This window comes from Triturus cristatus, chromosome 5_2, assembly GCF_964204655.1.
Source record: "Triturus cristatus chromosome 5_2, aTriCri1.1, whole genome shotgun sequence".
Classification (NCBI taxonomy): Eukaryota; Metazoa; Chordata; class Amphibia; order Caudata; family Salamandridae; genus Triturus; species Triturus cristatus.
The window spans coordinates 996,348,105-996,375,089 of NC_140588.1; the positions used below are offsets into that span (position 1 = coordinate 996,348,105).

Sequence of the window (26,985 nt, forward strand, 5' to 3'; positions counted from 1 at the left end):
CTTCTGGCCCAACGGAGCCATTACCACAGGGTTAGGATTAGTGGGGTTGGCTATCAGCGCTATCTTCTCTTCCAGTATGGATAAACGCTTGATTAGGGGGACAGGCTCCCAGCAATTACAGATTCCATTTTTGCCCAAAAGGCGTCGTTAATTATACCCCGTGTATCCTCCTCCCCTATCGATGTAAGGGTGGAGGGGACTTCGGTGTCCAACGTAGGGCCTCTTGGTAAATCAATTTCCTGAATCGAGATATTAGAGTCTAGATTTGTACTAGGCGTACTTTTTTGTTTTTTCCTAGAGGAGCGTCTCATAGGGCCCCCTTCACGTTTCTTCCCCTTTGTGGCTAATAACTTCACCCCAGGGCTCTTATTTCTTGCACTCGGGCCCGACATAGACCTTGTGGTAGCAAAGTTAAAGATGGGAGCAGATGAAAGGAGCTCAGTGCGTGATGGATTAGGCTCTATAGACTTTGCAACAGTTGGAGTAGAAGGAATAAGGCCAACAGAAGAAACTAAATCAGTTATCAATTGCTCATCTGGTGGACCATCTACGTACGCAGCCAAGGATTTATCAGGGGAGGATACTAGCATAATACCTCCCAATGAAGAGCGTTTTCCTGAGAGGGTGTCCAAGGATAAACGGCGTTCGGTGGCAGCAATCTCATAGGCGAGGACATTACTTGCACGGGTGATGACATTACCCAGGGTCCCCGTGACATTACAGCCTTTAGAAGCCAACCTCGTGGATCCAGTAGCCATATTGCTTTTACCAAGGAAAAACAATCCAATTACTTGTATCGCAATCAAATCAGAAACAAAATATCAAATAATATACTATTCACAATGATGTCAGGCCCTGAAACGTCAAGACCTAGGGTGGAGCAAATCAGAGAATATGCCCGGCCCGGCCTCGCACAGCCTCGAACGGGCTCAAACGGGCCCGCCCTTGGCCCGGCTTCGCCCTGCGCGCACCCGCGCGCGTCCCGCGAGGCGGGAACTATGCAATGGATTTATGTCCTACCACTTATGGCACAGGTGTGGCGAATGGTGAGTCCCGCTTGGCCCCCTAGGCGATGAAGTCCTCTCTGCAAACGAAGTCAGGAAACAAGGTCACCAAATGGCAAAGCGGCTCCCGCGCGGCGGGAGCCGCAAGCTGTTTTTCAGTCCCTGGGCACAGGTGCGGCGAATGGTGAGTCCCGCTTGGCCCCCTGGGCGATGAAGTCCTCTCTGCAAACAAAGTCAGGAAACAAGGTCACCAAATGGCGAAGCGGCTCCCGCACAGCGGGAGACAGCGAGCTGTTTTTCAGTCCCTGGGCACAGGTGCGGCGAATGGTGAGTCCCGCTTGGCCCCCTGGGCGATGAAGTCCTCTCTGGCCAGGGCCTTAATGTCGCAATCGACAGGTGGAATGTGACTGAGGGCGCTTCGCTCGACCCGTAAATCAAATAACCAATCATGAAATCACTAATCCACACAACAATTTACAATAGGGAGCACTTGCACGTTGGCACTGACCAGCAAAAACAGATGAGGCAACAGCAAACAAAATGGAAGAGAGACTCACGCCAATGCTGCCAAGTCTAACAGGTACCAACCAGCAAGGCTCAAGTAGCAGCTGCTACCCCTGGCTACACCCAATTTGCGAGGATTCTGAACCACTGAGTTATCCATTGTTCCTGAAGATTTGGTTGGAGGGGACTGATAATGAATGAGAGGATGGGTCAGGTATGTGCTGGAAACACAACAGTCTAGGGGTGAGAGTTCATTACAGAAGAACAGGACTGGGCTTGGAACTTTAAATAGCGGATTTGGACTAGGGTTATGCAGTCAAGGCTGTGAATAAGTGGATGTTACATTGTGACTTGTTGACAATTCACAGCTATATTCGGTTTTACACATCACTTATCGATGCAATTATGCAATGGGTGCAATAATCTTCCCTAAACTCGGTCCTCGGGATCTGTCTGTTTCAGCACAGTCCCTGGAGCACTGTATGCATTGAAGATTCTTCTCTAAGTCTAAAAACCATAGACCTTAACATTGCCATGACCCATTCCAGACTGATCACAACATATTACAACCCACCTGGCAGTCTTGACCTTGAGTATTAACATTGCCATGACCTATTCCAGACAGATCACAACATATTACAACACACCTGGCAGTCTTAACCTTGAGTATTAACATTGCCATGACCTATTCCAGACAGATCACAACATATTACAACACACCTGGCAGTCTTAACCTTGAGTACTACAAACTACCTGCAGTATCTCTGCAGAGGAATATAAACCCATGGACTGACTGCATCTTAGCTCACGTTCTATTGAGTGCGTAGGATAAAAAATATAGAGCAACCAAAATATTTATTGAAATAACAATGATACTCCTAGAGCCAGCAAGTTTTGAGTGGTATGAAGGTATCAGGTTGGTGATCATTTGCTGATGTCTTAAAACTCTTTCTTTATAAACTTGATACTTTTGGCCTGATTTAGAGTTTTGGTGGAGGGTATTTACTCTGTTAGGACGATGGAGTAAAGTACTCAGTCACCCTAACGGACTCCCTGCCTGCCACATACTGAGATGACCGCCAGCCAAGGATTCCTGTTAATGCATTGTAACTTTGATAAATGGCTCCATCAACATGGTGGAGCGGCACAGCAAACATATATTTTTAAAAAAATTCAAAACTAAAATTCAAAGTGGGATTTTGTTTTTGAAAATAAAACCACCCTCCAGCCCCCCATGGGTGTTTTCTCCCATAGCATGAGGGCCATTTTGCTATTTTTACTGCCCCTTACCGCCAGGCGGTGATTGGCAGTGAAAACTGGCCATGTGTTCGCCCACTGTAAATTGAGTAGGCGGACACATGGCCAAACTCCCACGGACCTTACTCTATTAGTCTGCCGGAGGTTTATGTTGGTGACGGAAGTGGAGTAGTCTCTGCTGTAGACACTAAATGAGGTGGGCAGACCTTTGGTTTTGCAAAGAGGGTACTGTTACTGATACCAAACTATAAACCACGCCATTAGTTGCGTCAAACGATTGGGCACTTTTTAGAGGTTTATGAACTAAATATTTATATATTTATGTCTCAATGCTTTTTTTAAAAATAACTTTATTTATTGGTTTTAAGCTGGCAATGTGACATTCGAACAAGCCCTTCATTGCCCATTCGTAACCCAACAGCCCCCATACCTGGACGTAGGCGACTTATCCCTAGCGTACGTAACCAGAGTTATCTACAACTGTCCATGCGAAAAAAGGGGAATGTCCAGCATGAGGCCCAGAGATTATAACATACTTTGAAAGGGCAGTATCTAGGTCGGCACGTCTCTATGCTTTTGATGGTAATGAATTGGAACTACGTTTTACAATATATATCAGTTTTGAGGGAGTTGTGTACGTTTACTTAGAAGTTGCCCTGTTTCGATGAAGTATAAACGATGGGGTAATGTGATTCTTAACCAAACTATTGCTTCTAGAACAACCAGTTTTGACATTTTACAAAATAGTAAAAGCAATATTTCATTAGAAAATAAGGAAATCATGGGCACCTAAAGAATCTGTGGCTGACACATGAAAAAAGAGGATTGCCTACAAATTCAATATTAACCACTGCGTGGGCTTTCATATCACTCTGTATGTTTCCTATTCCTCCACAGGTAGACATGCTGAGGACATATTTGGAGAATTGTTCAATGAGGCAAATAGTTTTTATATGAGGATGAACTCCTTACAGGAGAGAGTGGATCTCCTTGTGATCAAAGTGACCCAACTGGACTCAACGGTGGAAGAAGGTATTTGTTTGAATGCTTACCTTTATGTTTCAGGATCTAAATTGTGGGATAGGGTTTCCATTTTTACTGTTTGGACATCAAACTTGTATTTAGATAAAGAAGAAACACATTCTAAAATAGCTATCTAATAAATAAAACAGATATCATTGATTGCTCTATTGGTTTAGGGTAAATGTGCTAAGTGAAAGATTTTTCTTCATTTACAAATTGAAGACATTTGGATTTCCTCATTCAGTAACTGCCCATATCTAACTAAATGGCCTGCTTAGGTTGAAAAGCCTGCCCAGGACCTTTTCAGCATAACTGTGGAGGGGGGTCAGAGTTAATGTAAATTAAATGTAAATGTAAATGTTGTAGACTTGTAAAGCGCACAGCTGCCCCAGCAACGGGGCGTCCCGGCGCTGTAGACCGCTGGGGAACCCGTCCTGGCTATCCCTGTGAGATGGTCCCTTTCTGGGTATCTCCAAGGTGAAACCAGGCATCCCCAGCGTCTGTGGGGGGCCGTTGTAGAGATGAGGCAAGCTTAATGCCCAGAGTTGCCGAGTGTGTTCCTGGTTAGAGTAGGTACCGAGGCGAGAATTATCGAGTCCGTTTTGACCCTGGTCCACAACCCTGCCGCGTCGGGAATTGAACCCTGGTCCCTGGCCAATTCTCTGCTTACGGGTCTGCCGCCTCTAACCAGTGAGCCACACCTCTCCATTGAAACTACCTAAGATAGCTCTTAACAATGCAGATGGACTATGTACTTTAATATCTCCTTCAGAAACATTTTCAAGTAGTTTTGGCATGAGAAGCGGGTAGCATTTTTTTTTTACAGATATAAACTTTTAAATTCACAAAGGTTAATTTTACACTTTCAAGAGTATTTACTCATAGAAAGATATTTATGTGAGTTAACCTACATTCTGGGACAAAGAATGGGTAGGTAATAGAACATTCTGGGACTAGATAGCCCTTAACATTGAGCACTTTCACACAAACAGACATTTGTGGGTATTCACAATATTACCTGAAAAATGTTTGAGATTAAATCCCTTTAGGGAGTTTTAAGGATTACGGAACACCCCCATAACTGATGGGACTGTAATTAGAGGGTATTCTCAATGGGTAATACATGTTTTTTGTCAGGATATAAAAAATACCATTGCAATTGCATTGGTCCATGCATAATTATGCACTAGGTAAAACTGGAAACCCGGAAATGTCTATGTATAGTCTCAATTGCAAATTAACAAAGGTTTTCCAGAGTTCTCCAGCAAACATGAGAGTGACGTGTTGCAGATTTTCAAGTGTATGCAAGTTCGTAAATCCTTGGGTGTAAAATTCCTTATTGTATTTATGAATTGTACCATATGTTTCTTTTATACTTAGTTGGACTATTTAATTCACAAACATGGAACAGAGTTAATTTCACTTTCATTGGTTCATTACTACTTTTTTGTATTTCACAAAAATCTCTGACTCAACAATGAAAACCTGTGAAAATCATAGATTATCATGTGTTAGCCAAATTTTTAAATAGGCAGATTTCCACTAGTGAAAAATCCACCTGTTTCAGCTCAATTTAAAGGTTCAAAACAACCATAACCTTTTCCCTAGAGGCAAGATACATATGTTTGTGTGAGATTCTTCCATCTCACAGGACCACTCAATATGAGAGTGTTTTTCCTCTGTAGTAAGCCCGACAGAGAGTTTGAAAACGGAAAGGACGAATGAAAGTTGGATTAACTTGAATGCACCCAAAACAGAGTTTCTTTTAATTGGTTAAAACTACTCATTTAAAAATTACAGTGCAAGCTATAGGTAATTTATCTAGGGAAAGGTCAATGTTCAGACCAAATGAAAGTTCAGCTCTCTGGGGGTGTATTTTGATGAGTTCCTTTCTATGGATCATCAACTCAATCAGATTATTCAGTCGTCCAACTTTCAGTTCTTCTACTGTCGCCAGAAGATCAGTCTACCGTTGACAGAGCCGCTATTTGCGTCAAAATGGAGAATGGCAATACTCCGCTGGTCAGTACCTCCATAAGGAGCATCTTCCAGCCTCACGTAATGCAGATTTCAGCAGTACGCGCAGTGTTCAATTTATCTGAAACTGCAAGCTTCCCCACAGCTCAATGAAGCCTGCATTGGCTCTTGGTTGCAGCTCATATACAATTCAGGATTATCACGCTGGCACATTCAATGTTTTTCAAAATGTTTCAAAATTACCCACAACACGACCTCACACTATAATGCCCTAAAAGATGACTGGGATCTGCAGGGAAATGTCTCCTGATGTCCTCCCCCCCACCCCCCCCCCCCACTGTGTTTGCCAGCTCATCATGAATTTTGTAACATACAATATATGGAATATCCAACAGTTTTTGCTCTTTCGGCTCTAAAGACTCATTTATTTGCATAGCCATCCCCGGCTGAGGTAGATCTAGCACTTAGTTGCTTTGAAATGGAGTTTTTAATGTTCTATAAATTTGAATTGAAATTTATTTCCACACTTAATTCTGCCTATTGTGGCAACAATGATGTTTGACCATAATAGTGAAAAACGACGTTGATAGTTTTAGAATACAAACAATGTCCTCATAATCCCCAGGATTATCAATTCCTTTCTTAAAGAAGGGACATTCCCTTCTTCTCCCAAATCATGCCAGCTCAAGCTTCACCCCCCAAAAAATCAAACCTAGATCCCAAAGACTTACAGATCCTTAGGCCGATTTGGGAAATGTCCTTCTGAAACAAAATAATTGAAAAAAGTTGTCTCGCTGCAACTCCTATACTACATGCAAGACAATAACTCATTAAAATCTTTCAATTGGGATTCTATCCAAATGCAGCACTGAAATAGCAACCCTTCTGATTTTCAAGGGCAATTTGTGCCTACATGCCCCACAACACCGAAATCTGGGACACCATCTGTACCCTTGTCTCGATGTGACCTTCATCACAGAAACCTGGCTCACCACCCCATCGGCCTCTGACATTGCCACCCACACAGCAGCCGCCTACAAGATGAAACACCAGGGGCCCTATTCACAGAACTAACTTAAGACAAAATCCTAAACTTACTACCATTTTGGTATTCACAGAAGGCACTTACTCATTTTGGTATTCACAGAAGGCACTTACTCATTTCGGTATTCACAGAAGTTAGGAGTCCTAACTTTAGGACTCCTAAATGCCTTCTGTGAATACCGAAAGTCTTAAAGTTAGGATTTTCCTCAGTTCAGGAGTAGTAAAGTTAGGACTCCTAACTTTAGGACTCCTAAATGCCTTCTGTGAATACCGAAAGTCTGAAAGTTAGGATTTTTCTCAGTTTAGGAGTAGTAAAGTTTGGAGTCCTAACTTTACTACTCCTAAACTGAGAAGAATCCTAACTTTAAGACTTTTAGTATTCACAGAAGGCATTTAGGAGTCCTAAAGTTAGGACTCCTAACTTCTGTGAATACCGAAATGAGTAAGTGCCTTCTGTGAATACCAAAATGAGTAAGTGCTTTCTGTGAATACCAAAATGGTAGTAAGTTTGGTCTTAAGTTAGTTCTGTGAATCAGGCCCCAGGACTGCACCAAGAGACACAGGGATGGCATTGCCTTCGTACATAAGGAATCAATCATCTGCACCACCACCGAAGATGAAATCACACCGATCATGGAACACCTCAACTTCCAACTACACACTGACGACAATACCAGCATCAAAGGCACCCTTGCATACAGACCCGAAGACCTCGAACAGGCCTCAGCAATGCCATCACGGAATTCATCACCCCGCTTGTCATCAATCCCAACACTATGTCTTCCTGTGAGACCTCAATTTCCACCTGGACGACCCCACAGACACCAACTCCACTGACCTCCTGGAACGAATGGACAACATCGGCCTCACGCAGCTGGTCTCCGACTCTACGCACAGAGCAGGACACACACTAAACCCCATCTTCACGTCCAGCACTAGAGTCAAATACAGCTGCAACATGGATCTCATCTGGTCCAATTACTCCATCGTCCACTTCACTATTGCTGGACAACCCCTTACCACTTCCAACGGCTACAATGCCCCCTTCCACAGTTGGGCCAAAGTCACTCAGCACTAATGGACTGATGCCTTCAGCATCACCGAGCCTGATGTCTCCACCAACCTGAATCGAGCAGTAGAGTATTTCAACAACAGGATCACCTGCGCCGCCAACCAAGTCACCCCCACCAAACCAGCCAAAATGAACATACCCACCAAACGAGCCAGCTGGTACACCCCAGAACTCAGTGCATTGAAACACAGAGAAACGCCTAGAAGGAAGATGGCGCAGCAACAGAAGGAACACCGATCAAGCCACCTTCAAGTTGGCCCTCTACACCTGCCACCACCGACTCAGAGACACTGAAAGGGAGACCCTGGCAAGCCGCATCGAGGCCAGCGCCAACCAGACCAAGGAACTCTTCACCATCGTCAGAGAGTTCACCTGCCCATCAGCCACTCGGTCCCAGCCACACACAAACTCTGCAACCCTCTAGAAGACCACTTCCACAACAAGATAGCCACCATACACAGTAGCTTCGATCCCTAACCCACCAACCTCCCCAGCCTCTTCACCACCACAAAGACTGACAGCAACCACCTACTCACCACATGGGGACAGTTCAACAGACCGAAAACTACGGCCCTAATGAACTCCTTCCATTGGGGAAACACTCTGAGGTTAGACCCCCTCCTCAAGAAACCCTCAGCAGACCCCTGTGCTCTCCCAAACTACAGCCCAATTTTGCTGCTACCGTTTCCTGCCAAAGTCATGGGGAAAGCCGTCAACCTCCAACTCATTGAACACCTGGAGAAAAATAACCTGCTATACTCCTCCCAATCAGGATTCAGAGCCAACCACAGCACCAAGGTGGTGCTGATCTCTGTGACAGATGACATCCACTCCCTACTAGGCAGAAGAGAATTTGCCGCCCTGATCCGCCTCGACCTCTCAGCATCACACCGTCTCGCACCACACACTCAAAAAACAACTACTCCAGATCAGAATCGAAGACGACCCCCTAAGATTGATGGCATCCTTCCTCACAGGGCATGCCCAGAGAACCCATCCCCCCTTCACCTCACAACCCTAACGCACCATCTTTAACGTCCCTCAAGGTTCAACCCTCAGTTCGACTCTCTTCAACATCTGTATGATGCCGGTAGCAGACATAGCCAGAACCCACAACATCAACATCAGTTCCTATGCCGACGACGCCCAGCTTGTCCTCTTGCTCTCAGCTGACCCCACCCCCATGAAGTCCAACTTCCACAACTGCATGAAAAAGTCTGTGCCAAGTAGGACAACTGCCTGAAGCTCAATACGAACAAAACCGAAGTGCTGATTTTCTGCAGTTTTCTCCTCCCCCTGGAACGACACCTGGTGTCCATCAGAACTCGATCCCACCCCACACCAAAAGACCACACCCAGAACGTCGGCATCATCCTGGACAGCAAATTCTACATGAAACGACAGGTCAACGCCGTCTCTTCAGCCAGCTTCCATGCTCTTCGCATGATCCGCAGAATCGTCAAATAGCTCCCCATCAGCACCAGAAAAACATTTACACAGGCCCTCATCACCAGCCATCTTGACTATGGCAACACACTCTATGCAGGCATTACCAGCAAACTCATGAGAAGATTTCAGTCGATACAGAACACAGCAGTCAGACTGATCCTCAACCTGCCCAAAAGAACCGACATCACCCAGCACCTGAGAGACATCCACTGGCTTCACATACCAGTTCATGCTATTGACCCATGCCTATAAAGCCCTCCACGACCAAGGACTTGCATACTTGAACCACCGCCTGAGCTTCCACCAACCATACAGAAACCTGAGCTCCACCCACCTCGTCCTCGCACGGACTCCACCCATCCGCCGCTCAAGAGGATGCGCCTTCTCTGACCTCACTGCCGATTCCTGTAATGCCCTCCCCTTCCAATTCTGAACATGACCCAAGCTGACAGACTTCAGGAAGAAACTCAACACCTGTCTTTTCGACAGAATCCCTCAGCCCATGCCAGGATACCCTCACAAGTGATATGCTGCACTGTACAATGACTGCGTGATTGATTGATGATGGATACTGTTACATATGTCTTCCAGTACTTCCGGACCTGTGTGCAGAGTTCGACAGAACTGACCATGAAACTCTTCTCATCTTCTTTTCTATCAGAATGAGAATGGAAGGCCACATCAATAACATTTTCTTGTCAAGGTCACAGTTCATTAAAAAGGATGCCTATGTATCTCCCACTTTGCTTATAAATTGTGTGTCCCTTAAGCTGGCCTCTATGTTAAATTTCTATATGGGACCTCGATATGTCTGGAAAACAGCATCGCCATACCTCACAGAATTCCTCCTCTTAGACTACAAAGAATCTCCACCCCCAGTTAAAAAATAGTTTGAAAATCTCTCTGGGCCTGGCTTCTTCTTAAATTAGTCACTTTTGCCGCATTCCTAGGACTTACCATAGACCAACTCATTTGAATAATTCATCACCTCTCCAAATTTCCAAAAAGATACCTTCCGACTTGTCTGAAATCGGAACCCTCAATCCAATTGGCAATGATTCTCTCTCATCTGAATGGTGATAATCCATTGTTAGTTGAGCTCCCAATCCTTCCTAACCCCAATGAAAGTCATCCTCCATCCTGCTGCGTCCAAGTAAAAGGCGCTAGTAAATCCCTTCACATCACTCCCACTTTAAGATATGCCCTCTGGTGGCCTACTGATTCCAGAATGTACTTCAAAATAGTATCCACTAAGACCTTTATGTTGTGCTTCACCTTGATCTGAAAGACAAATTAGACCTCACAGTAACAGTTAGACATTGGAATCACACAATGCTTACCCTTGAAATCCTGACGATAAAAAAACACAAAAACATTGAATCAAGCCTTCTCCTGTCAAGCACCAGGAACCTTAAATCGCTTAACTGAAGGCCTTCAGTTCAACACCGACTAGCTCTTATTCCGCAAAGATTAACTTTGCAACCCCTTCCAAAGAAAATCTAGTTTCACTCAGAAACTTGTGCTGTTTTCTGTTTACGTAAAAAGAGTCCTACTACAAATGTACAGCCTTACTGTACATTTGTAGTTGTGTTGTAAATTTATATTGCAATTTCTGATTTAATGTGGTGCACTCTACTGCCTTTGTCACTAAGTCTGAGCTATGCAATTACTTTTTGTAAGTAGGTAAAGCTTCAACTTCCTAATCATTAAGTCTTGTGTCACCAAACTAAGAACAATGCTGTTGCAGAAAATCCACCATACTACTGGATTGGCCACATTTCCAAATTGATTTTCCAAGGATGCAAATCCACGAATTCTGGTTCAGTTAATCGACGTTTGCAATTTACACATGCAAAATCCTAATTTGCACACCTAAGTTAAATGAAGATGGGGAAAAAAGGATTTGTAAAGGAGGTCCTTTATGGGTATACATTGACATTCCAAATTGTTCTTCGTGCTGCGCTTGGCAGGGCCTGTGCATAAGGGTCATAGTGTGCCACGTGGGGGACCCGGTGTGGGGCCTGTGCTGCCGCTTGGTGTTTCGAGTCTTCTTGAAGTAGGACGTGGCTCATGAGCGTGGGTGTGTCCCACGTGGTTTGTCACCCATGACTCCCGGTTTGAAGGCTGGGGCCTCCTCAGACCTGAGGCATCGCGCTGTGTGCTCCAGTCCCGTAGCAGGAAACCTGCTGACAACGGTCCGCGTTGGCAGGGCAAAGACTGATGGTAGCTGGTGCAGAAGCTCGAGGCAGAGATCCTCATAGCCAGTGCAGGAGGGCCTACTCCACTGTACGCAGTGAATACAGTCCCACACAGACATGTACCATTTGGGGGGGATACACGAGTGGTCACGATCTCCTTTATTTATACCCCATAGCCATGCCCAGTCATTGGGTTGCATGCATGGTCCCAGGGTCGGGATCAAAGGGATGGAGCTGGTTGGCTCATTATACCTTGAAGATACCACAAGCTTGACCCCACCCATACCTAGCCCACTCTTAGCCCCTAATAGCCTCCCATTTGCAGTTGAGGAGCTAGGAGAAGGGCAAGGAGTGTTAACTATAGAAACTAAGGGCCCCGATTCACAGAACTAACTTAAGACAAAATCCTAAACGTACTAACATTTTGGTATTCACAGAAGGCACTTACTCATTTTGGTATTCACAGAAGGCACTTACTCATTTCGGTATTCACAAAAGTTAGGACTCCTAACTTTACGACTCCTAAACTGAGAAAAATCCTAACTTTAAGACTTTTGGTATTCTCAGAAGGCATTTCGAAGTCCTAAAGTTAGGAGTCCTAACTTTACTACTCCTAAACTGAGAAAAATCCTAACTTTCAGATTTTCGGTATTCACAGAAGGCATTTAGGAGTCTTAAAGTTAGGACTCCTAGCTTCTGTGAATACCGAAATGAGTAAGTGCCTTCCGTGAATACCAAAATGAGTAAGTGCCTTCTGTGAATACCAAAATGGTAGTAAGTTTAGGATTTTGTCTTAAGTTACTTCTGTGAATCGGGCCCTAAATAATAGAGGTCCTTAAGCCCTGTCTAGATGTCGTTGCTGCTGCTGCCGTTGAGTTCCCTGGGGCCAGGGTGAGCAAATGCCATTCCAGGGATAGCAACAGATAGGGTAGCTGTAGCTGAGGCTGCTCCAGTCCACCTTAGTAGTGTTTCGGGGGTGGTGGAGAGAGAGAGCAGATCCTCAATACCGTATGCGTAACATGCAGTATTTGAACAGTTTGTCGATGAGTACAGTATTTGTTTAATACGGTGTCCTCAGAGAGCCAAATATTTTGAGATACCCTAGCAATCTAATTGGAAAAACATTGATTGGAAAACTCATGGCATTGGACTAATAGTGTAAATTCAATCGGGTCCCATTTGTGCAAATAGTTGAATAGTTCAACTTGTTCACCGTGAGATCCACAGGTAGTGCAATCTTTGGGCTTATTTCCCTATCCTTAATATCACTACGTAGTGACGTGCTTTAGCGTGGCGGTATCATTACCATACTCGTGTGTGCATCATTGATTTGGCATAGCTATCACCAGGAAAGCGATCATCGTTCAGCATCACCCATTGCTCCAGGTCGGTTCATCGAGGCTCTCACGCGCATAGTCAGGATGCAGTTGCTGCAGTAATTCCAATATGTCTGCCTCGTTTGTAATCCATCCATATACTTGAGTGGGAAGCGTCTGCAGTGGCAATGTTATATGATTAAGAGAATTTGCCTTAATTCCCAGCTCCCTAATCGGGTTAAGGAAGTGACACTAAGTGGGATTTTCCATCGAGCTGAGTTTTAATTTACCTCTGGATGAAGGAAACGGTGTTTACACAGAGTATTAAAGATGTCTTCAAGTCAGACAGGCAATATTTTGATAATCAAATGGGATGCGCTTGTCTTACACTGCTGTTGTAAAGTTTTGCAACGTTGATGTAGCTGCAATTACAAATAATTAATAGGCTTAATACTGTGGGTATTTGCTGCAAAGCTTACAGGCAGCCCAGAGTGGGCACTGCTGAAAAGGAACAAAACTGATCTTTGTTTCTTTTGGTCAATTTTTCATGAAACCTTAATATGTCTTTGTTTAAGTACCAAACTATTCACAGGTGGTTAAACACTGGAGGCATGACTTGCTTTTGTTGTGTTTTGGATGTGAACTTTCAAGCAGAGAAAGTAGAAATCTCACATTTAAACAATGTTCTATTTGTCTCGAGAGACGCCTCTGTTCTTGCACTCCCAATTAAACCTCAAATGACTTCTTTATCCTCATAAACGATGATGCCTGCATGGCTGTCAAAATCATGGGAGGCCTCTAGACCACTTTGACATTGTTCTGCTGTTGCTTTTCCTCTTACTACTTTTAAGAGTGCGGGCCCGATTCACAGAACTAACTTAAGACAAAATCCTAAACTTACTACCATTTTGGTATTCACAGAAGGCACTTACTCATTTTGGTATTCACAGAAGGCACTTACTCATTTCAGTATTCACAGAAGTTAGGAGTCCTAACTTTAGGACTCCTAAATGCCTTCTGTGAATACCGAAAGTTTTAAAATTAGGATTTTTCTCAGTTTAGTAGTCCTAATTTTAGACTTAGGACTACTAAACTGAGAAAAATCCTAATTTTAAGACTTTCGGTATTCACAGAAGGCATTTAGGAGTCCTAAAATTAGGAGTCCTAACTATACTACTACTAAACTGAGAAAAATCCTAATTTTAAGACTTTCGGTATTCACAGAAGGCATTTAGGAGTCCTAAAGTTAGGACTCCTAACTTCTGTGAATTCCGAAAGGAGTAAGTGCCTTCTGTGAATACCAAAATGAGTAAGTGCCTTCTGTGAATACCAAAATGGTAGTAAGTTTAGGATTTTGTCTTAAGTTAGTTCTGTGAATCAGGCCCTGCATCTTTAGACCCCCTGTATGTGTTTGATAGTGATACTGCTTTCGTGTTTAATGCTGATACTGCTTTAATGTTGATACTGCCTTCATGAGCAGTTTTTAAGTCTAGTTCATGCAAGTTGCCTAATGTTTCCCAAATGCTCCTAAACTGAGGTCTAGTGTGAGTCAGAAAGATAACAGTAAAAATATATTTTCACGGACTTTGTTTTCATAATGTATACTAGCATTATCTGTTTCATCACTTCAATACTTTTCTCTCATTTCAAGGTCATTTCCAGCATCGGTGCTCTATAATTAGGGCTCCCGGTTTTATGGTATTTATTTTTTTAGCATTTCCATCTGTGTTTATCCGTATTTATTTTCTGCCCACTTTATCTGTATTTATCCATATTTATTTTGTGTTTTGCGTATAAATGAAGGTGTAAAACTGTACATTTGCATATTTATTTAACTGATAGACGCGCACACATACTTTGATGTCTGCCTTTTTTAGCTATTTCAGCTGCCGCATATTATATAGCAAAACATCCACTGGTAAATATTCGCATTATACCACAAATGTATGTTGACACATGGCATTATTTAATGAAATTGCATCTTTTTTTAAATTTCCCGTGCTGTCTATCTGCTCAAGTGTTGGCATATAGTTCATGAAAGGCAGCACAGAGTGACTTAAAAGAAGCCCAATTATCTGTATTTATCCACTTTTAAAAATAAATGCAGACAGAAAACACATTGTTTTCTGTCTGTATTTATCTGTAAAAATCCGTAAAAACGGAAAACCGGGAGCCTTATCTATAATGCATGTAATTCTTGGCAGCCATCTTTGTGAGGGAACATGTAGTGTATGTAATTTTTAGCAGCCAACTTTGTGAGGGAACACATAGTCGTCTATCATATGCATAACTTGATGCCCTCTTTCTGAGAGTTCACAAGCATTTTGTAGACCTTTGCTTTTACCAAAGATGCTCAGCAAGCAAAGCTTTTGCCTGACAAAACAAACAGTGGAACCTAATGTCACCGACATCTAAATTACCCAATTGATTATTCTGTGTGCCTCATGAATCGCTCCTATAAGACCTTCTATGGTGTTTCGTTGATCAGAACCAACACATTTGTTAACCCAGTAAATAAAATGTACATGTGGGAGCTAAACTACTTCCAAACAAAAAAACACATTATGCAATAAGACGATACAATAGCTTAACCTTTTGACTTCAACGGACCCCACTGAATTACTACTGAAAGCTGGGCACCCCAGCCTAAACAATTTTTACAAGTTGAACCTAAACAAAATACACAAAAAAGCAGAAACAAGTATACATCAAACACATAAACAAATTATGAAATCTTTGATTTAATTCACAAATAAGAAATATAAAACAAATCTACATTTTACTTTCAATGCGAAGGTTGGAGCATTTCAAAATGTATTTTTATTTCTAAAACACCAAGTGATATGCTCGACTCTAGCATATCACTTTGTTTTACCTGATCCTAACACATGCTCTCTTTTTGGCAGCACATACCAGTGCTTCATTTAAGGCCATTAACTGTCCATATTAGATTCCGTTTGCTGTCATGTGCTGCTCCATGAGGCATGGTAAAGAAACTAGAAACCAACTTCATTTTTAGCCAACAATATCAAAATTCTTGACAATTACGAATGCTTAAAATTACATATGTGTATGTGTGTGTATATATACTTACTGAAAAAACAAAGGTTAAAGTAATATTATAGTTAGGCGAATATGTCAGTGATAACATTAACGTTTTGAACTAAAAAAGCACAAAAATTCACCAGTTAGAGTTAGCAGAGCTAACTGTAACTTGCACCCCAACATGCACTGCTTATTACCATACATATTACATCACTCATAACATGTTCCATGACATCATTTATGACATCACTGATGGTACCTTACATGATATAATTGACCCTAGAGTGACTCCAAGCATTAGTTGGCTGCCCTCCTGACTTGAGCCTCAGGGCAGAAGGCTCCAACAACCTCGACCCCAGTGCCTGGACTCTGTCATCTGTGAGTCTACCCTGCCAAGTGGTGCCACCCCAGTTCTGGGCGCTTGCAAGTGGGCTAAGGTGCTTTGCCTCTGTGGATCCAGCATAACCGACACATCTCTTCTTCTGTGAGACTCAACCCCGAGCAGAGCCGATGCATCACCGTTGCTGCATTAATCGGACCGTCGCAAAAATTGCATTGCCTTTGCAGCCTCTTCTGAACTGCTGCTGTGCGACACATCCACGGTGTAGGCCCTCGCATGCCTCATCGATAGTGTTACACACATACTTTACAGTTTGGGTTAAGCCTGAGTTAAGCCTGACTGCTGTGTGCCAAGCTACACAAGGGTTGAGCGCAGGTTAATTTTGGGACTGCTGGTGACATCACCCTGAGAAGAATTGTGCTGCTGCTTGAGAAGGGTTTTATCCCCCCTCAACCGGTAACCCAAATTCTTACATAGACCATAATGCAAACAAGGAGCCGGGGTTGCCCTCTCCCTGTTGACCCTGCACCTTCTACACCAACAATACCTATGCCCCTGTGTGTGAGGTTCACTCCTTGCACTATGTTCCCTGTCTGTGCGTGTCACTTCTTGAACTATGTTCTCTGTATGTGAGGTTCGCTCTCTGAACTATGTTCCCCATGTGTGAGGGTCACTCCTTGAACTATGTTCCCTGTGTGTGAAAGTCACTCCTTGAAATATGTTCCCTGTGTGTTAGGGTCACTCCTTCAACTATGTTCCCCGTATGGGAGGGTCACTCCTTGAACTATGTTCCCTGTGTGTTTGGGTCACTCCTTCAACTATGTTCCCCGTATGGGAGGGTCACTCCTTGAACTATGTTCCCTGTGTGTTAGGGTCACTCCTTCAACTATGTTCCCCGTATGGGAGGGTCACTCCTTCAACTATGTTCCCTGTGTGTTAGGGTCACTCCTTCAATTTAGTTCCCCGTATGGGAGGGTCACTCCTTCAACTATGTTCCCTGTGTGTTAGGGTCACTCCTTCAACTATGTTCCCCGTATGGGAGGGTCACTTCTTGAACTATGTTCCCTGTGTGTTAGGGTCACTCCTTCAACTATGTTCCCCGTATGGGAGTGTCACTCCTTGAACTATGTTCCATGTGTGTTAGGGTCACTCCTTCAACTATGTTCCCTGTATGGGAGGGTCACTCCTTGAACTATGTTCCCTGTGTGTTAGGGTCACTCCTTCAACTATGTTCCCCATGTGTGAGGGTCACACCTTGAACTATGTTCCCTGTGTGTTAGATTCACTCCTTGAACTATGTTCCCTGTGTGTGAGAGTCACTCCTTGAACTATGTTCCCTGTGTGTTAGGGTCACTCCTTGAACTATGTTCCCAGTATGGGAGGGTCACTCCTTGAACCATGCTCCCTCGTGCATAGGTGCCTCTACCACAATTCTGACCACCGCAGATTATTTCCTTTCAGTCTCTGGGAACAGGTGGATTTTTGCAACACCGCCAGCCATTCCCCGCTACAAGGGGTGCACACTATTCCCAATTGAAGCTACCCATTTAATCTCAGGATTACTGTGTGAAAACATGACTGAGAGCTGAAAAACACAATAATGACTAGCTCACTGATCTTGTGAATTCATTTTCCACATAGATCTGTCACAGATGCCATTCAAGATTCAGAGATGTTTCTATTTCAAACTTGAAAGGATCAGCTGTGAATTATTTCCTGGCTGTACTGACACCTCAAGGGAAATACATTCTCTGCATCCAACTCTGAAGGGGACAACTTTGTTTCATTCTTGAAAAGCCTCCTTGAGGAGTTTGCAGTATCACTCTTCATGCTGACGGTGAAGGGAGCTGCCCTGTCACACCTACTGCTGCTTTGAAGGATGAGAAGCCACATCCGGCTGTTCATCTAAGAGCTGAGAATGCTGATGTCCACGAGTGGATTTTCTCTGTCCTTTGACTGGGAAGAAGAAAAAACCCTATATATCCCTGAGCCCCCTGAGAGAAGGGGAAATAACAAGACACGATTATATTCCTGTTTGCTCTAAGTTTAAAGGCAGACCTGAATGTCAGGCAATTGCATCTGATAATTTGCAGTAGTTCTTTTAACATGGAGATTTGTGTTTACTTTGACTTGTTCTCAGTGCAAAGGAGAGAATTTTGTAACGTTCACCAAGTGGCACTGGGGTATAGGTGCAAGAAAGGATGTTTTCAAATACAAGAAAAATAAACCGTGTGTTTGCACAACATATAAAGTTGACGAAAATGTCTCAAAATCAGTTGCATGGGATGTAAGAATGTGGCACATATGCTCTTAATTCTGGACGGTGCTGTGAATAATGTATTAGTTCAGTTCAAAGAGTGATAACCCATAGAACATACATAAAAATACACTCAAACAAGTCTAAAATAGCAGCAAAGTCATATTAAAAGTGCGTATGCATAAAAAAGAATAGAAACGTATGCAAGACTAATGCATTATGAAAACAGTAATTCATTGAGCTTAAACTCTAAAAATCGAGCCACTAACGCTTCCTGGTTAGCCATGCACAACACAGGAGCCTGCTTAAACTAAACACAATACTGGGATACTTGAGCACTTTTAAAGGAGACACATTCTGCGGAAGCCTCAGCTTAGGCACACGGGGAAATGCAAGGTTCTCCGGGGGTGAGGGGGGGGGGGGGGGGGAGGGGCAGAATTGGGGGAGTAGAAAATATATATATATTTATGCAATTCATGCCTTCTGTCAATTTATTTAACATTTTGTATAGTGGCACATGTGGCCTAGGACGACTCAGCGTGATGGAACAGAGAGAAATCGAAGGAAACATTCTGAATGCTAGGGGGCAGCGCCAGATGTGTGGTGTGTTGGACTTGGCCCTTCTGGCAGGTTCACCCCTAAACTTTTTGCTTTTACTGGTGACCTGGTGGTAGTGATTTTTGGTTTCTGCGCACTTTCCCTGTGTCCCAGAGTAAAGTGCGTGAGCACTCTGAGTGCATGTGGTGAGATCCCATAGGAATGCATGGGGAATGTATGTGTCCCTGGTAGTTCCTGATGCGTGGGGAGTGCAGGTGCGAGTTTGGTATGTGCAGACTTGTGTGATGAAATGCTGCACGATGATGTGTGCGGTGTCCATGTAGCTAGTATGGAAGTACCACTTCTAGACGCTGGCATAAATGTGCAGTGACTGCCTGTCGCGTGATTGGCTGACTGAGGTCATGTGATGGGCTAGGGAATCCCCAGAGTCAGGAGGAGTCACCCAGTGGTGAATGGGGAGATCAGCAGCCAGATGGGTGGGAGGAGTACACCTAGGACCTGAATAGGGCTGGGCTTTCCCCACACAATGCTGGCTCCGCCCCCTGCTAGACCCGGCAGTCGTGGATTACAAGAATGCAGAGATACCGTGTATCAAAACGGCTAACACACAAAGCAGAGCTTTGGACAATCCGCAGTACAGGATGGGGGTATTCATGGGCTAACTTAAATTAGTGAGTGGGAAGAATGCATGCTCTTAGCGTTCATTTTCTGAGCAGTCCTAGTTCATTTGGTTGATTTTTCCCAAGAAGAATACTTCATTGGAATCCCAAAAAACTGAACGCGGGTGCACTGCTTTTACTATTTTCGGTCACTCTGGGTCTGTCATGGCCTCTTATTCACAATGTCTTTGATGCTTAGGTCTACTTCTAAAGTGCACTCTTGAATCAGCCGCGCTGTTCGTGATACAACACTTCACCCTCAAAGATTAATTCAAGTTCACACGTTTATAGATTCGAAGTTTCGGTTAAAAATTTAATTTCAGAGACCGTTGTCAAAAATACGACAGGTCATATTCAGCTAACAGTTTATACCTGGACTTTTAAAAAACAGGCTTTTAACCAGAAATGTGTTAACGAGACTACGTTACGCCAGTCGAATCGTGTTAAATAAACGTAAACAACAACTTTTTTTCACAAGTGTTACATGCAAGAGTTATTTTCCTTTTAAAATCCACAGACTTACAACAGGAGCGCAGGGGAAAGGACCATCTGCTCTGAAGTAGAGGCAACATAGGCTCCTTCAAACACAGTCACCTGCGAGGAGCGGATATCACACTGTAGCAGACAGTGTGATTTGGGAACCCTATCAGAGGGCGGGATTCCAACACATCAGAGGCAGGCAGGCCAATCAGAGGCAAGCAGTAAGCAGAGACGATGGCCGCAGGAGGAAACGTTGTGAATACATATTAAATCGTGTTCACAACGTTTGCTCCTGCGGCCATCTTCCCTGTTTACTCCAAGGAAGTGTACTGTAATCGAGTGTACTGTAATCTCGATCAAGGTCCGCGGGCCGCCAATGAAGGCCGGGCGGGCTGCCAGCGACCCGCGGGCCGTACTATGAGTAACCCTGCGCTAGACAAAACAATAACACATGCTTCTTGTTTTCAATAACCTGGTTATTACATAGAGAGCATAGGCTGCTATCAGCAGAGTAGACTTTTCACTTGCTAGTTAAACCTTTTATTTGCAAGGTCAAATGTTAAGAATAATGTTTTGGATTGATGTGGGCGTATTCCATCCATGAACTTCTCAAATGAAGGAAAAGGTTTAAATCCTAAAACATCTGCCATTCTTCTCCTATTAGTAGCACTGTGGTGCAACTGTCTGACTACATCATTCCAGTATGAATCTTTTAAAAGGCCTTATAGGCAGGGGAAATCGAAGCCAGAGCCGGCAACAATCTTCCTAATCCCAAAGCCAAACATTAAAGCCAAGTGAGAATGACCAGGGCATCAAGGGGCATTATATTAATTGCACTGTTCCCACACGGGACTGGTTTAGCAGCTGACCATAATCTGGCCCAAAACAGTAAGGGCCTCATTACGATGTGGATCGGAAAGCATTCTGACCGACTCCTTGATGGAATCGTTTCTGACTGACTCGGGTTCGGGGAGTCTGACTGACCGATTATGATGGACTCACATTGACTTCAATAGGAGCCTGTGTTCCGACCGACTACACAGGCTCCCTGTTGCGGGCACCTCAAGGTGCCTGCCACACTGTGCATGGTTTGAAAGAGGGGTCCATGGGTACCCCCACGGGCCCCAACTGGAGGCCTCTGGATAAAGGGGGACCTGCTATGGGCCCCCAAAGTCAGTTTCTGACAGCCTTTTCGTGTCGGACAGACCACGCCGGAAAGATTGTTGGAATCCAACAATGTAATCGGTCGGTCGGAAACACTGTCCATTGATCTGTACAAATCGTCTCTGGCTGTCTCGGATTATCTGAATGCCGCTCAGAACTGAGTTGGAATGACTGAACGGTTTCCTTCTAGCGTAATCAGTCAGTCGGAAACATGGGCTCCAAAACGGGTTAGGAAAATCCGAATGCCATCCGAATGCCATTTGGAGCCTTTCTTACCGACATCGTAATGATGCACTAAAAGGCTTGAAGCAGGAAGATGTTACATTTTCTTTAGCATATAAACGCATCAAAGGGGTACCTTGAGATAAGCTGTGGAGAGATCTAACAAAATCATTCTCTCTTACAGATAATACCTCAGCGTTTTCAAAGCCCCACATTTCTGCTCTTTACAGAGCAGCAGCTGGCGTGTTGGCTTTATTGGCCTCCAGGGTCCCGGATACAGGTTCTGAGATTGTTGCATGCTGTATTTTATGTAACACTGCCACAGCCGTGTGCTGAAGTATGGCCATGCTTTTCCCAATATGAGGGCCCCAGAATAATTTACTATCAACTTTGATTTCCAATTAATCCAATTTATCCACCCTTGCTAGGCAGGTAGATACTAAGCTAGTATGCTCTCTGAATGACTTGTGCAGACTAATGGTCATATACTCTGGGCCCAATTCACAATGGACCATTGCACTGGTGACGGAAACCCTGCACTCGTGGTGGAGACCCCACACTTATGGCAGAGACCCCACACTTGTGGCAGAGACCCCGCACTCGTGGCGGACTCCCCGCACTTGCGATGGAGACCCCGCACTCGTGACAGGTGTGCTACACTGCAGTTACTCATTGTGGAGGTCCTGCCATGAGTACGGGCCCCCGCCACAAGTGCGGGACCCTTGCCATGACTGCCAGGCCTCTTCCATGAGTGCAGAGGCCCTTTGTGAATCGGGCTCTAAGTTTTTTGAAGATTCATTTCAAAGCCATTCGAATCACACAAGGCTTTGAACTTGGTCAGTAGGTTCCGTAAACCCATAGGAGGACTTGATAGAAGCAACGTATCATCTGCGAAGGATAGGGCCGGAACAGTTGAGCCATTTATTTTCGGGGGAGTCGTTTATACACTCCCACACTCCTATTAAAGTAAAGAAAGAAAAGGGTAGGGGTACGCATCCTTGTTGCACGCCTCTGCAGATAGGGATGTGTTCTGTGAGCGCCCCCTGCCTACCCCAAAGCACCTGCACATAGTTGTTTTCAGAAAGCCTTAATATGGTTGTCAATAAATTGATGGCACGCCCATTGACAAAACAAAATAAGAAATAAAAAGAAAAAAGAAAAAAATTTACCGGATAGTGTACGACAACGTCCACGGCACTCCGACCACATCTGCATGGACTGCAGTGTAAGCCCTAGCAAACTCTCCCGACCAATCCTGGCCTGCTTACTTGCTGTTAACCAGCATATGAGCAGTGCCCTGATTGGTGGGAGCGGCGTCTCCTGGCGTTTCCAAGGGCACAGGATGCCTGCACTTGCTCTCAACTGAGCTGTCTTAAGACAGTTGGGTTGAGAGGTTTAAAGTGCGCATGTGTGGCTGACCATATGAAGACGGCCGGCCAAAGAGAAATGCCCACATTAAACAGTGCAAAGGCAGCCTTTTGCCCACCACTCCTCCCTGCTGTCACTCAGCAGGCCTTGCCCCGTCCTGATGCTCGGTTCATTTTATTTTTCATCTCTGGAGCTCTGGTGGGCACTTAAGTGGGGCGACGCTCCTCCGCTACAATGGATTTATTATACAAACCCTATACATTGTGAGCCAGTGTTGAGGCCCAGTCTGAAAATGATTCCAGCACCACTGCACACATGATGTCCTCTCCATCCTACTGTGCCATGGATCATACTGTCTCCGTGGCCCTTCTGCAGTGGTCTAGGGCAGTATTTTCCCATTAGAGCCCTTTCATTGTCTAGGTTAGGCACAGTACTTTGGCAGTCTTCCGATGGCTTCCTAAGATTACCAATTGGCCAGTGAGACGTGCCATTCCTGTTTGTGTCCCCTCACTCCCCCCATACAAGTCTGGCATCATACCATCAGTGACTGGCAGTCCCCTTACATGCTGACATTTGTCAAACAGAAATTAAATTAAATATTTGTTCAGTATGCCCATCTCCTCCTCCTTCTCCCTAAAGCAAGCTGACGTGCATTGAAATATAAATACCAAAATGCATCAAAAGACAGACAAAATTGCTTGATGTTCATTAAGTGATGATTGTATTTGTCATCGGTCTGTGTAGACAACAAAAAGGACTCTGAGATAATTTGTCATCATTTATCCCCTCATCTTTTTCATCACTGTTCATTCCAGCTATGCCATTCATCAGCACGCTATTAAAGCAATTATTCTATTCTGAGCAACCATAGTGAGCGAGCGTGTCTGCTGACAGCAGATCTGCTGCTATGCTTGTCACGTGGGGGAGGGGGTGATGTGTTTGTACTGGTAAGATAGCCAGACCAGTCATCAGATTTAAAGTTAGTCCCCTTACCCTACAGAGACTATCAGGTAGTACAGGAAGGACAAGCAGGTATATATTTTGCCGTTTGACAATGGTACCTTGCATTGAAACATGGGCACTCACAACAAAACCAGTGGCGGCTGCTGGGGCCTTAAAGTGGTGGGCAACACCGAGGAGGCAGCACACACGGGGCAACGCGGGGGTGCAGTGCAAGGAAAATCATTAAAAAAATGCTTACCTGCCATCTGCAGCGTCAGTGCTTTTCTGACCGCTGCTCCTCGACTCTCGGCATGCCACAGGCTCCCCTACGACAATCCAGACGCCGGTCTCATGCTAGTATTAGCCAGCATGAGAGCTGTGCCATGATTGGTGTGAGTGCCCTAGTCAGGTGCTCAATAAGGGACTACGACCCTGTGTTTGCTCTCCACCTGGCTGTACAGCACAGCTCGTGTGGCGAGATCAAAGTGTGCATGACGGTTTGGCTGGCCTTAGACGGCCGGCCAAACTGTAATGCGCCCTTGAAGCAGTGCCACCACTCGTCCTCCTTCCTGCAGCTGTGTCGTGTCAGAATGGACGGCGCGCCCCGTCCTCAGCTCAGCTGCAGGAAGTGAGCGAGGAAAAATAAAATGATAATAACCTTTCTTATTATCATCCTATTTTTCATTTTTCACTGCTAAAAAAGCAGTGGGGTGACGCTCCTCTGCCTTAGCGGGGGAGCCGCCGCTGAACAGAAAGTTTTTTTGTCTCGCTGTAGAGATAGTTTTAGCTGCCACCCAGCCTCATGCTTTCCAAAATAATCATAGTAAAAATACATACATATATGCATATGCAGAGGGGCCTTTGGCCAGCCCTCTTTATCCATTGGTCATGTCAAATATCATTCACATATTTCTTTTAACCCTACTGCATAGGAAATATTCCTGCATTTGAAAAGAGAAGGAATATACAGGGGTTCTGGGACTGCGGCGGGACCTCACTCATGAGCAGGCTCCCCCCAAAAGGATCCGGATGGACATCCTAGGAGTCCGCTTGAGCACCTAACGCTCCTGCTCCCAACTTTTAATAATACCTCTTTAAAAATAATTCTGGTGGTCTTGCACACCTTTAATAACCAACAAATTATATTAATTCACCTAAATTATGAGAGCCAATATGCTCCCTATCTCTATGCTGTAGGTCAGCAGCAAAAAGAAAAAGATCTCAGATGATGGTACCTGCTTAGTCTCTCGTGGATCATAAGCTGGGAGAGGCACTTTTGGGTGTTATAGTCTCAGAGAAGTGGCTAAGATTGAAGTTCTATTTTTGCTTCTGAGGTCGCAGGATAAAGGGGAAATGCATATTATCCAGGCCTCCACTGAATGTCTTACAAAGTAATGATTTGGGCGAAGAAAGTAGTGTAGGAGTGTGAGAGCCAATGATGGAGCCTCCTAGGCCACTCTGTCTTCTTAGTTGATGGATTGAAAGAACAATTCATTCTTCGACCAGGTTATGGTATCCAAAGGGGACTACTACAATAACACATTGTGATAGGAGGGATGTGTGATTACTGCGTCCCCCCTTCCTACCATCCCACAGACCCCCAAAACAATCTGACACTCAACTTACCCACACTGAGAATACAGCCGATAAATCATACAGACAAGGGCTGAACTGATAGAGAAAGCCTCCTCCTGTTCCAGTTCCGGAAACAACAATAAAATATCTTTCAATCCACAATAACACGTTTTCGAATATCAACCTGAGCCCAATGTAAAAAATCAACATGGATACCTCATATATAGAAATTATTCCTTATTAAATATAAATATATATGTGTATATATATATATGTGAAAGGAATATATATATTATCTACTGGCTGTCGCCAGTAGATAGTTATAGTTAGGACCGTGTTTCCATAGGAAATCTGAAAATTCTATTTTGAATAACTTTGGCGCCGGTTGACGGATCCTCGCGAAATTTTCAAAACTAATGGGGCGCTCCGCTCAGCTCGTACCCTAGAAGTCTCGGGGTGATTCGTCAAGCGGGGGCTGAGAAAAAAGGGGGCTCCCAAAACGCGTTTTTCCCATGCATTTTCCCATAGGACCTTTAGTCGAAGGTACAGCCCGAACGGCGGAACAGAATTACTTGAAATTTGGCAAAGAGGTAGTCCTCAGGTCAGGGATGTGCCTTTTGCATATATGGTGTCAATCTGTTCAGTAGTTTCTGAGAAAATTGCAGTTAAAAGTACATAAATATCTATAAGCGCGCACTGTGGGCGCTCCGCCCACGCACCGTGCGCGCACCTTAACGTGCGCGAGCGTAATTGTGATTGGTGGTTACATGTCAGTCAACATTCGAATCGGTCAAAATCAGGAAGTGTTGTCCGCCATTTTGTGTGTGACAGTGAAAAAGAAAGGTGGAGAACGTGAAAAGGGGGCAGGGTACAGAGTTCCTGACCCCCTAGCTTTTGTCAGGGGGTCCCTGAAGGACCCCGAAGGGTGAAAAAAACTTTTTTTTTTTTTTTTAAATCGCTAGGTGCGTGCACCGTCACGAGGTGCGCGCACGGCGGAAAAAAATCATTAAAAAAATAGAATTAAAAATCAAATGTAAGTGTTTAGATGTTAGGTGGCTCTAAAAAGAGCCGTTGTGTTAATTGAGGAACAGAGGAACAAAAAAATGAAAAAAATTATGGGGTGCCGCATGTGTGCTGCTGTATCTTGCTCTCTATTAGGGGAATGCTGGTGTCACCATAAGAGAGAAGAGTATTGCACGCATTGCACCGTATATGCACCCTCTTGAACAGAGGGTGTATATCCAGAGGAACAGAAGCAGGTGAAGCTGCCGCCGCAGATGAAGTGCTCGGCTGAGCTGCCGATGATGTGCTCGGCTGAGCTGCTGCGGATGTGCTCGGCTGAGCTGCTGGAGGGTTGTCTCTAGCAGCTCGAGCAAAAGCCACAGGATGTACTCCTTTAACGTGCCTGATCATAGTGAAAATACTAAAAGAGTATTTCTTTTTAGGATCTCCTCTTGATAAGACAACACCACAAATAGTGCAGGTGACTTTTGGAACATTCACCTTCTTCTGCCCCTCTGGAAATGTAAAA

General features: G+C 44.4%; 1 protein-coding gene across 5 annotated transcripts in view; it reads left to right on the top strand.

The window, feature by feature from the left end:
- Nucleotides 1-26,985, top strand: part of LOC146829558 (actin-binding protein WASF3-like) — a 415,127-nt gene that overhangs the window by 212,064 nt on the left and 176,078 nt on the right. For all 5 annotated transcript variants that reach the window (XM_085608254.1, XM_085608258.1, XM_085608253.1 and 2 more), the window contains exon 3: nucleotides 3,663-3,797. In XM_085608254.1, the coding sequence (XP_085464380.1) occupies nucleotides 3,663-3,797 (135 nt within the window). The remainder of the gene's footprint in view (nucleotides 1-3,662; nucleotides 3,798-26,985) is intronic.